Raw genomic sequence first — 12,083 nt, 5'->3', positions numbered from 1 at the left:
ATTATGAATTTGAAAAATACTATATTACTAAAACTATGACATTTCAAAGATTCCTTTTCAGGCAAACATGTCCACCATAAGATGAAAATTTTAAAGTTTGAATGCGGTTTCTAGGTGTAAGCATGTAGGACTAGTAGCATGTCAACGTTTTTGCTATTGCCATTGAGAATGCATTGGACGTTTAAGAGACGCATGTGTCTCCACAATAAGCTGAATTATAAAAAGTGTGAATGGAGTTTCTAGGTGAAAGTGATTTTTGATGTGCCATAATCTGCCATTGAGTCCCATTATACATTTATCAAATTTGAAAGCACTATATTTCTAAAACTATGAAACATTTCAAAGATTCATTTTCAGGCAAACATGTCCACCGTAAGATAAACCTAAATGGGTTTGAATGGGGCTTCTAGGTGTAAGTATGTAGGACTAGTAGCATGTCAACGTTTTTGCTATTGCCATTGAGAATGCATTGGGCGTTTAAGTTAAAAAACTCAGAAACTACAAAACATTTCAAAGTAAAAAGTTCCAGCATGTGTCTCCACAGTAAGCTGAATAATACTAACTACTACAATACTAATAGTAAAATACTAATAGTAAAGACTAAAAGACTATAGGACAGAAGACGACATAGGACTATAAGACTAAACGGTTTGTTATTAAAAAGACTAAAACTAAATCTGAACAAAAATCTGCTGAAAAAATCACGCCCATGTGAAGTGAGGGGCACTCTTATGATCTTACAACATCGAGGCAGGAGGGAATTCGGTATAGCTTATGATGTAATGATGACGATGTAAAACAAGCGGTGACAAAACAAACATTAAATTATCTTTATTGTCAATTGACTAAAAACAAACATTAAACCTGTATATAGAAAGTAACACTGGGTCTGATAAGAGATTGAGTTTTGATTGATTGATATATTTATTAACAGTTTGCAGAATTACAGTACATTTCAAGCACAACTCGATACAAATACTGTTAACTGTGAGTGGACGTCACCATTAAGCATTACATTGGTTTACAAGAGGGTCCACCATGTTCAATTCATCATAACATTTAGAGCTTTCTATATAGTAAAAGAACAGAACAGGAATTCATCATAAAGGAGGTAAAAAAAAATTACCTCCTTTTTTTATTATAATAATTAGATAACAAATCATATAATGTCACAGCGTAATGCAATTTGAATTGGGTATTGTTGGATATTGCCTACAAGCAATGCATTATTATTATTATTATTAATAATAATACAAATAATTATTACTACTGTTGTGTTGCTTAACTTGTATGCTATTATGTAGAGATTAACAGAAATAGAAGGTTTGTTTCCCAGCGGAACCATTGGCAAGCGGAACCATTGGCAAGTCACTTGAACGAGGAGGGGGAACAATAATAAGACCGGACCAATATGGCGGCTTTATTGCGTTTATTCTGAGCGATGAAAAAAACCCCATTAACTGATGAAACATACGTAATTAATGTATTCCTACTTCTTCGACAACATGGCGTTGACATTATCATGGTGTTGTTATAAGATCGGAATTGGCAACAAGAATAAGATACAACGGTTAACTATATTTGCGCGACTATCATCTTCCAGTAGTATGTGGGGAGAGATCGAGGCTACACCTCCTTGTTCACATGAGACCAGCGACAGGCCGAGAACGACCGTCGTTGAACCAGTAGACTCGAACACAGCAGGGCCACTATTAGGATGTGACTTTACACACACGAACACACCGCAGGGCCACTGCTAGGATGTGACTTTACACACACGAAAGCGCCACTCCAGAACAAGCAGGTGAGTCTACCACCAGTACTTATAACGTTCTTTCTATCTAGTAGGTATTTCCAGTACACAGATTGTTTTTGTCCTCAGTCATAACAGAGTCAGAGTGAGTTGAGCGTGAGTGTGTGTGTGTGTGTGTGTGTGTGTGTGTGAGAGAGAGAGGAAAGGAAAGGTACTAGCCGCAATTTGCAACTCTAGATTCTTTTTTTACAATGGGCCCATTGTAAAAAAATCTAGAGTTGCAAATTGCGGCTAGAAAGGTACTATGTTTACCCAGGGTAACTGGACTAAGCTCAAGAACTTGTTTACAGCCAGGCCCTGCTCATAGAACATTTCATGGTAGGGGACGGGTTCAATGCCTTGCTCAAGGGCACTTCAGCGGTGGTAGTTTCTATTCTTAATATCTCATTTAGTCATCTTAAAGGCCCTCTTCAACACGTTTCAACTTATCTTCATATAATTGGTCCTCGCTAATGTTCATCATGATAATTTTTTTCCTACTCATTGATTATGTGTCTCATATGAGGGCTGTGGGCACCTGTGACATCATCGTCACAGATTTATTTTTAAACAAGAAAAAAATATATATATTTCGATTTCTATTATCGTGAGAAAGTCTTACATTTTCGCATTGCAACTTTTCAGGAATAGAAAGCCTGCAGTTTGTATTAGCTTGGGTTCCCCATCGATGATGCCACTGGTGCAAAAAAAAAATTGCCTGCCGGCGGATTTCGGTCTGGAGAGGCTCAATTGTACGCCCATTTACTACACCAGAGAAATGGGGCGGCCAATCGGGACACGGTATGCAATATGGGCGGGCTTTGGTACAGTGACTTTCAATGCTTGAGGCCTTTGACTGACAGTAGCTCTGACCAATTGCGTCAAAGAGAAAATGTTTCAACCCGCCGCCCTGGAAATGAAATCCAAGCTGAGCCTCCCCAGACTAATATCCCGCGGTCCGTGCGATATTAGTCTGGTTTATTAACCAGGCTAGTGGTTTGTGTCCTGCCTAGGCCTACGTCTGAGCAGACTAAAGACTCGTACATACCGGTAGTCTTGATCTTCGGTGGTTAGGTGACCACTGAACTACAACATGACGTCACGAGCCGCGGTGAAGAGCAAACCACCACCACCGCTCCAGCCCATCTCTCTGTTTTTACTCACCACCGCTCAACGTTATTTCAGCTCCCGTGGTCAGCTCACCACCGGAGCGGCGGTCACCTCACCACCGAAAATCCAGACTATGAATGGGGCCTTTAGTTTGTGCGGTGTGCGGTGTGTGTCTTGTTCACAAATCACAAATGTGTCCAATGTTTCTGCGGTTCCCATTTCTCCAGGCGTATCTGAAGCCTAAGCACCTGGAGGCGTTCTCCAGTCTCCGCTCTGATTCGCGGGCCCAGCACTACCGCAGGGTGATACAGAGACGGGCCGTTGGACACGCAGACAAGACCAGGGTCCGAAACCAGCGCTACGCTGCCCTCAGGGCCCTCCAGAGGGGTAAGGGTTCCTGAGAGTATGTTCATATTTATATATATATATATATTGATATGGGATCAAAAGAACCATAGCGTGAGTGTTATCAATTCATTCAAATAGCTCTTCGGATGGTCCAGTGGCCAATTTTAGATCCTCAGTACATGCAATGTCCTGAATAACATGACATTTAACATGTTTATCTTATCAATAAAGGTACGTACGTACGTACATGCATGTGTGATATACAGACAGACAGACAGACAGACCCTGTTCTAGGTGTCTTGATCTCAAGCCACACTGTAACCAAATAATCAACTCTGGGGGAATCACCTGATAAGACCACATACTGTACCACATAAATGAGTGCTTCTTGCAGCAGGCCTGGGTTAGAGTTTGACCCCGAGACACTTTGCTTTATTTAACCCATTTTGGGGAGTGAATCCCTTTTGGTGTTAGCATTATGTTATGCTTTAGCTATTGAAAAATAGCAGATCTACAAGCTCATAGCGCGCCACCGAGTGGCGCGCTATGAGCTTGTAGGTCTGCTATTTTTGAAAAATCGAAGAACGACTGACATAGAAACATAGCTTTTTCAGAAAACTGTCAGGATGTAGAAGACATTTATAAAATCTGATCTCAGGTCAGAATGGGTTAATAATGAAACTGTCGGGATGTAGAAGACATTTTTAGAATCTGATCTCAGGTCAGAATGGGTAAATATCCCCTCTCTCTCTCTCTCTGCCACCATTCCTGTCTCTCACTACCACTATAAGAATTAAGCAGAAAAAGATCAAATAATCAAACTCGATTAACCATATGTCGTGTTGTCTTTGTCCCAGACGGTCAGTATTAACCATATGTCGTGTTGTCTTTGTCCCAGACGGTCAGTATTAACCATATGTCGTGTTGTCTTTGTCCCAGACGGTCAGTATTAACCATATGTCGTGTTGTCTTTGTCCCAGACGGTCAGTATTAACCATATGTCGTGTTGTCTTTGTCCCAGACGGTCAGTATTAACCATATGTCGTGTTGTCTTTGTCCCAGACGGTCAGTATTAACCATATGTCGTGTTGTCTTTGTCCCAGACGGTCAGTATTAACCATATGTCGTGTTGTCTTTGTCCCAGACGGTCAGTATTAACCATATGTCGTGTTGTCTTTGTCCCAGACGGTCAGTATTAACCATATGTCGTGTTGTCTTTGTCCCAGACGGTCAGTATTAACCATATGTCGTGTTGTCTTTGTCCCAGACGGTCAGTATTAACCATATGTCGTGTTGTCTTTGTCCCAGACGGTCAGTATTAACCATATGTCGTGTTGTCTTTCTCCCAGACGGTCAGTATTAACCATATGTCGTGTTGTCTTTGTCCCAGACGGTCAGTATTAACCATATGTCGTGTTGTCTTTGTCCCAGACGGTCAGTATTAACCATATGTCGTGTTGTCTTTGTCCCAGACGGTCAGTATTAACCATATGTCGTGTTGTCTTTGTCCCAGACGGTCAGTATTAACCATATGTCGTGTTGTCTTTGTCCCAGACGGTCAGTATTAACCATATGTCGTGTTGTCTTTGTCCCAGACGGTCAGTATTAACCATATGTCGTGTTGTCTTTGTCTCCCAGACGGTCAGTATTAACCATATGTCGTGTTGTCTTTGTCCCAGACGGTCAGTATTAACCATATGTCGTGTTGTCTTTGTCCCAGACGGTCAGTATTAACCATATGTCGTGTTGTCTTTGTCCCAGACGGTCAGTATTAACCATATGTCGTGTTGTCTTTGTCCCAGACGGTCAGTATTAACCATATGTCGTGTTGTCTTTGTCTCCCAGACGGTCAGTATTTCAGCGAGGAGCAGATGCGCACCAGGCAGCCCCTACTGTACGAGCAGTACATTGGCCAGCATCTGACCGATGATGAGGTGGGGCGGCTTTGTTCTGCACACCTTCTAATCGGTTCTTTGTGTCGAGTTGTTTTCTTTTGTTTACGTGAATTGCCAGAATTGGAAATACTCCACTTTCCACGTAATGTACAATCACAGGATGTTGTTCTCCGTTGCATTGGTGCATAATCATAAAAGGACAACACATGCAACGTTACACCATGTTAGTATTGTGCTCACATATATTACATGCTGTTTTTTTTTTCTTTCTTTCTTTTTTTACAACTGGTAGTGTTTATATTAGCCGGCACAAGTCTGAATCTAAATTGAGAGATTTCTACTGTTCATTATTGTAAAACATGTATATTTCTTTACAAAACAAGACCAATAGTCTTAGTCACTGGCACAACCCTTGGTGCTGTAAAATAAACCAAATACAATTGCTGTGTCACGGTTGAAACTCAACCGTGACCTTTAAATCAAAAGTCACATGGTGGCATTTGGAGAATTAACACGACCTAATAAAGGCTTGCAGCACTTAACCCATTCTGGGTGGGAACCTCTTTTGGTGTTGGCACTACGTTATGCTTTAGCTATTGAAAAATAGCTTGTAGGTCTGCTATTTTTGAAAAATCGAAGAACGACTGACACAGAAACATAGCTTTTTCAGAAAACTGTCAGGATGTAGAAGACATTTTTAGAATCTGATCTCAGGTCAGAATGGGTTAAGGTGACAATGTGCTAATTCTGCCTTTTTTTGCCTCTGTCGTTTACCTTTGCCTTGTTTCAACAGTTACTGGTACGCTCTCAGGAGGCGATGCAGGGAGGAGGTGCAGAAGGACAAGCGGGATGCCCGGGCGGCGAAGGCAACGCAGGGCTGGCCCACCTCCTCCTCGACTCCTACCAGGAGAGGCTGATCCAGAATCAGTTGCAGGAGGAGCACGAGAGAGAGGAGGCCGCACGGGAGGAAGTTGAAGATGAGGAAGACGGTGATGGTGAGAGCAGAAGTCACTGCTGAGCTCTAGAGACGTTGTGTGGTCACTGAGATGAGAGCAGAAGTCACTGCTGAGCTCTAGAGACGTTGTGTGGTCACTGAGATGAGAGCAGAAGTCACTGCTGAGCTCTAGAGACGTTGTGTGGTCACTGAGATGAGAGCAGAAGTCACTGCTGAGCTCTAGAGACGTTGTGTGGTCACTGAGATGAGAGCAGAAGTCACTGCTGAGCTCTAGAGACGTTGTGTGGTCACTGAGATGAGAGCAGAAGTCACTGCTGAGCTCTAGAGACGTTGTGTGGTCACTGAGATGAGAGCAGAAGTCACTGCTGAGCTCTAGAGACGTTGTGTGGTCACTAAGATCCACTTTTAGTCGCAGGAGGAGGAGAGGACACTGGAGCAGTGCGGACATTTTCATTTTTTTAAAGATTTGTTTTTAGCTTTTCTGCCTTTTTATTGATAGTTTCAAGTGAAGATTGACAGGAAAGAGAGAGAGAAGGGGAGAGAGACATGCAGCAAAGGTCGTCATGAACAGGACTCGAACACGCGACGCACTGTCAGACCAGAGCCTATAGAGCGTCGCAGTCCCGCCCCCTCGAGTCGAGAGACCCGGAAAATAAATCCCCGTTCATTTTCCTCATAGAGTATTTACTTAAAGACGTTTACGCCGCAGACAAAGCCAACTTTTGTCGTGACAAATCATGACAACAAACACAATGTTTTGGGCCAAACAAAGAATTAGAAAGTCGAAAAAATACGGCAGGTTACAACACTTTTTTTGTTGGTTTTCTTCTTTGTAATTATTTGTTTGGTCCAAAATATTGTGTGTGTTGGTTGGTCTTTAAATAAATACGTTTTGAAAATCATTGGGATTAATTTCCTGGGCCTGGCGTTGTCATGAAAGCGGGCGGGACTGCGACGCTCTTTAGTGGCATGCGCCTGTACCACTAGGCCACCGCCTGAAGACCGTATTGTGGCAGCGGTGGCCGAACGATTTGCGGAGCGGTCTTGATATCGGAAGGTCGCTAGTTCGTATCCCCGGACCGGCACGTTAAAATTACCACCGCTGAAGTGCCCTTGAGCAAGGCATTGAACCCCTACCATGAAATGTTCTATGAGCAGGGCCTGGCTGTAAACAAGTTCTTGAGCTTAGTCCAGTTACCCTGGGTAAATATAGTAACTTTGCTCTGCTTTGCTTTGTATAGGTCGAAAACGTTCGTTCTTTGTTGCACTAGTCTAGCACCCAATAAAAGGATTAAAATGTCTGTGCTGCTCCCAGTGTCCTTCTGTGACTGTTGTCCTTGTTCCTGTGATGTACCGGATCAGCCGTTCCAGGCTTGAGGCGTGTTGGTAGATTCCCTTTATCCACTTTTAGTCATTTGAACTTTGGTGCAGAGGAGTGTTCAGGAGGCATGTTGAGTGGCAGTCACTCTTTTCTCTCTCTGTCTCAATGTGTACCTTCTCCTGTGATTCGCTTTCTCCCCTCTCTATAGAGCACTCGCTCATCCCTTCGATTCCTCTGGTTCGCGGAAGTGATTTCTCTATGGAGAATAACATGGGGTGATCTTAATATCTGTCTACTATAAGTGTTGTGGTCCAAAAATAAACAAGCTGTCTCGGCGTTATTGTCAGGGAGGTGTCTCTGTATCGTTTACGACAGTCAGTCACTCATATTATGATACAGTCTGCTTCTAGCGAAAATGTAACTAATTCATTAGCAGTAACATTGGCGTTTTCTCTCAGTCAGTTGATTCTTCATATCCATATGAGTGAAGCGGCTGGGGTGACATGTTTATTTTTCAAACACAGTTCTTATATGAGGGATTATAATGCAAATAAAAAGTACAGGAACCTGTGGATTTGCGCCCTCTACCGATATTGGCGTCAGACTTCGGTGCTCTATTTGTCTCACTTTACCCGCTTGTACCATCCCTCTCTCTTTCCATCAGTAAGAGCATGGATCATAGTGGACTGTGAACTTAGATGATGGATTGGGTGGCCAAACGCCTGTTCCCTTTCTCTCCCTTTTCACACACACACACACACACACACTCTACGCCTCTTCCATCGGGTCAGTCAGGGATAACGTTTATTTGTTCCCTTTCTCTCCCTTCTCACACACACACTCTACGCCTCTTCTTTGGCCCTTGGTCGTGGAATGATCTACAGTCCAGACTAAAATTGGCTTTGAAAGTTCCCTTGAGAAGTTTCAAAAGGATCATCTTTGATGTACAATCCAACACCTGCACATGTTTGGATATGTACTAGCCTATGTTCATGCCTATATATATATCGGCTCAGATCGTGTATATTGTGTATATGGTGTATTTTGCCCTGCTACTAAAAAGTAGGACAGGTGACTTGTTGTATTTATGCATAGGTACTTTAAGGTGTATTATGGATGTTGTATTTTGCTGGTTCAAAAACACAAAACATTGACGATGTGGTATTGAAGTGTCATTTTTATTTCTGCCTCTTGGCCTTCAGTTCCCACTTGTAAAAGAGACACAGGGCTGTATTTTGCGTGTCTTAAGTACCAGGTCTTATTACCTAACTTGAGTAAAATAAAGACCTGGAGGCGTGATCAATGCTCTTTGGCCACTCAGAATAGCCAAAGAGCATTGATCACGCCTCCAGGTCTTTAGTTTACTCAAGTTAGGTAATAAGACCTGGTACTTAAGACACGCAAAATACAGCCCACAGTCTCAATGTGATTTTACTGGTTAAATAAAGGTTAAATAAAAAAATTGGGTCAGTCAGGGATAACGTTTATTTTTGTTCCCTCCCAGGCGATGTTTCTGGAAAAGAGGAGTGGGAGCCAACCCCACAGGAGAAGGCCATGCTCAGAGAGGAGTTTGTCAGTCAGATGCACCAGCGCTTCCTGGACGGCAAAGACAAGGATTTCAACTACAGGTTACTAGTAATCACTAGACATCTTTTTTTACACACCTAATACTTCAAGCAAAGGGATGCTCTGTGGATTATATGATTTGTGAGCACCCTCTGAAATAGCCGCAATTTGCAACTCTAGATTTTTTTTTATAATGGGATGAATCTAGAGTTGCAATACCCTCCATTGACTCCCTCCACTCATCCAATTTGCGTTTGCGATCTGCTTGTCTTAAACGACGTTAAACTCACCAACATTGCAGCTGTAGTCCAAGCTTGAATTATCCTCTTTCAATCTGCCGAGCTTGTTTTTCATGAAAATCCACCGTAGAGATGTTATGAGCTACTTTCTGTCAAGACATTATGTGCTGGTGATTATTTTTCTGGAGTGCTGGAGTTTGGAAGCACTCGTCGTATGTCACTGAACGGCCCTGCGTTCCACCGGTTTCTAATTTGCACATAATGCAGGAGGCAGCAGCGTGACCCGTTAACAAAAACGTGTGCTTCCAAACTGCAACACTTGAATCACATGCAGAGGATGTCTTGACAGAAAGTAGCTCATAACATCTCTACGGTGGATTTGTATGAAAAACAAGCTCGGCAGATTGAAAGAGGATAATTCAAGCTTGGACTACAGCTGCAATGTTGGTGAGTTTAACGTCGTTTAAGACAAGCAGATCGCAAACCAAATTGGATGAGTGGGGAGTCAATGGAGGGTATTGCAACTCTAGATTCACCCCATTATAAGAAAATCTAGAGTTGCAAATTGCGGCTAACCAGCCTCATCTGTAGTGTTGACACTGTACTGAAGCTAAATGATGTGTGTGTCACCAGCCTCTCATCTGTAGTGTTGACACTGTACTGAAGCTAAATGATGTGCGTGTCACCGGCCTCTCATCTGTAGTGTTGACACTGTACTGAAGCTAAATGATGTGTCACCGGCCTCTCATCTGTAGTGTTGACACTGTACTGAAGCTAAATGATGTGTGTGTCACCGGCCTCTCATCTGTAGTGTTGACACTGTACTGAAGCTAAATGATGTGTGTGTCACCGGCCTCTCATCTGTAGTGTTGACACTGTACTGAAGCTAAATGATGTGTGTGTCACCGGCCTCTCATCTGTAGTGTTGACACTGTACTGAAGCTAAATGATGTGTCACCGGCCTCTCATCTGCAGTGTTGACACTGTACTGAAGCTAAATTATGTGTGTGTCACCAGCCTCTCATCTGTAGTGTTGACACTGTGCTGAAGCTAAATGATGTGTCACCGGCCTCTCATCTGTAGTGTTGACACTGTGCTGAAGCTAAATGATGTGTCACCGGCCTCTCATCTGTAGTGTTGACACTGTGCTGGTGGTTTATTATTTCTCTCTCCATGAAGAGCTGGTAACCCTGGCCTCGGCTGTGTTACAGCGACACCTGCTGGTGGCACGGTGACATAACAGAATGCAATGTGGAATAGATTTCATCATCATAATTTATTTAACTCACGACCATGATCACATGGTTTGGAGCACAGATTCATAAAAGTATACAATCAAAAGTATACAATACATAACAGATTACACGATATACATAGACACATCGGAAGGCTTTCCCTATTTGTACAGTGGAAGAACATTTTTCAGAAAAGCACCCAATTTATAGATTACTTTTAGTTTTTCAGATTTTAGTAATGCAATTAATTTAAACATAGAAGGGTGGGTAAAAAAAAATAAAGTGGCAGGTATTTTTGCCTGAAATAATGCCAGTATTCTTACATTCCAGCAAAACATGATACTCGTCTCCAATTCTGGCTTCATTACATAGGTTACAAATCCTCTTGACTTCTTTCCAATCCTTTATATCTACCGATGACCTTTGGGGTTGTTTAGCCTAAGGTTGTAAATAGCTAAAGTCTATAAACTTACGGTTTTCACATAGAAGGTATTTTTCTAGTTTGAACTCTTGTTTGTATTCAACATAGATGTCACATGATGTCATACTATTGAGTTCACTTTGCCACTTTTGCAAAAACTGGTCTTTCAACCTTTTGTTGTTGAAACTATAAATGTTTCAACAACAACGTGTCTAAAACCCAAAAAGAGAGAAGGCTACAAGATGGATGTCTGCTCGGGGTCTGTGGTGTTCACAGTAAACACAGTTTTAATGTTTAAGTCTCGGATGTGGTTGAGTTTCTACATGTTGCTGGTTCTGTGGAGCTGCAACACACCTGTGACAGGTAAGTTAGTTAGTTAGTTTAATTTATTGTCCACGTGTGGAAATTCATCTTCGGTCTCAAACAGTAAAAAACAAACGGTTACAACAACAGCAACAACACTTAACACAATTATTTTCACATGGCAAAAAAGTGCAGGACAACAGTGGCAGATACATTGGAAAAACAAACAAATCTAGCGAGACATGGTATCATTTAGTGCCTTAATGGCATTTGGTATGAAAGAATTTAAAAAGATGTTACGGTTAGCTCTTGGTACTTTGTACCGTCTACCAGAGGGAAGTAGTTCGAACTCCCTGCAGAGTGGATGAGAGGAGGTCGTTTGCTATCTTGATAGCTTTTTTACGAAGTACCTCCTTGTAGATGCAGCCTAATTGTTGCTGTCTCTTCCCAATTATTTTTGAGGCTAGGTTTACTATTCGCTGCAGCTTGCTTCTTCCTTTTACATTTAGATTGCCAAACCACATTGCCATGTTAAAAGTCAAGATTCCCTCTATCAGGTTTTTATAGACTGTTTCCATAATATGCTTGCTCACTCTGAAGGAGTTGAGCTTGCGTAGTAGGTGGAGGCGTTGGTTACAAGTTTTAAAAATCTGGTCTTTAAGACTTTATTTACATTTAGCCTACTATATTTAGACTTCACTATTCGGTTCTGAAAACTAGACCTTTTCAGGGTGTGGCTGTTTTAACAAGTCGTGTTGATTCGTCCCCAAACGGATTATTCGAACTGGACTTGAATTAATTTGCATCATAGTTTTTTTTGTGAAACAAAAAGTGGGTTAAATTCGTTTTTTTGTTCCTGTGTGTGTCGTGTGTGTGTGTGTGTGTGTGTGTGTGTGTG

General features: G+C 42.1%; 2 protein-coding genes across 2 annotated transcripts in view; both read left to right on the top strand.

Annotated features, from left to right (window-relative positions):
* Positions 1-1,433: 1,433 nt before the first annotated feature.
* LOC308324424 (coiled-coil domain-containing protein 97-like) lies at positions 1,434-10,461 on the top strand (the record flags this gene model as incomplete). Its single annotated transcript, XM_080776470.1, has 6 exons — positions 1,434-1,804; positions 3,130-3,289; positions 5,096-5,184; positions 5,939-6,140; positions 8,926-9,049; positions 10,362-10,461. The coding sequence occupies exons 3-6, from the start codon at positions 5,122-5,124 to the stop codon at positions 10,459-10,461; spliced, it is 489 nt and encodes a 162-aa protein (XP_080632596.1). The 5' UTR covers positions 1,434-1,804; positions 3,130-3,289; positions 5,096-5,121.
* Positions 10,462-11,102: 641 nt separating this feature from the next.
* Positions 11,103-12,083, top strand: part of LOC308323721 (uncharacterized protein) — a 29,600-nt gene continuing 28,619 nt past the window's right edge. The window contains exon 1 of the mRNA XM_080775515.1: positions 11,103-11,245. Coding sequence (XP_080631641.1) covers positions 11,125-11,245 — 121 coding nt within the window. The 5' untranslated portion in view covers positions 11,103-11,124. The remainder of the gene's footprint in view (positions 11,246-12,083) is intronic.

The sequence above is a fragment of the Protomyctophum bolini genome (assembly GCF_963924005.1).
Source record: "Protomyctophum bolini genome assembly, chromosome: 11".
Lineage (NCBI taxonomy): Eukaryota > Metazoa > Chordata > Actinopteri > Myctophiformes > Myctophidae > Protomyctophum > Protomyctophum bolini.
The sequence above is the reverse complement of the archived record's forward strand: the minus strand, read 5'-3'. Positions and strand labels throughout refer to the sequence as shown.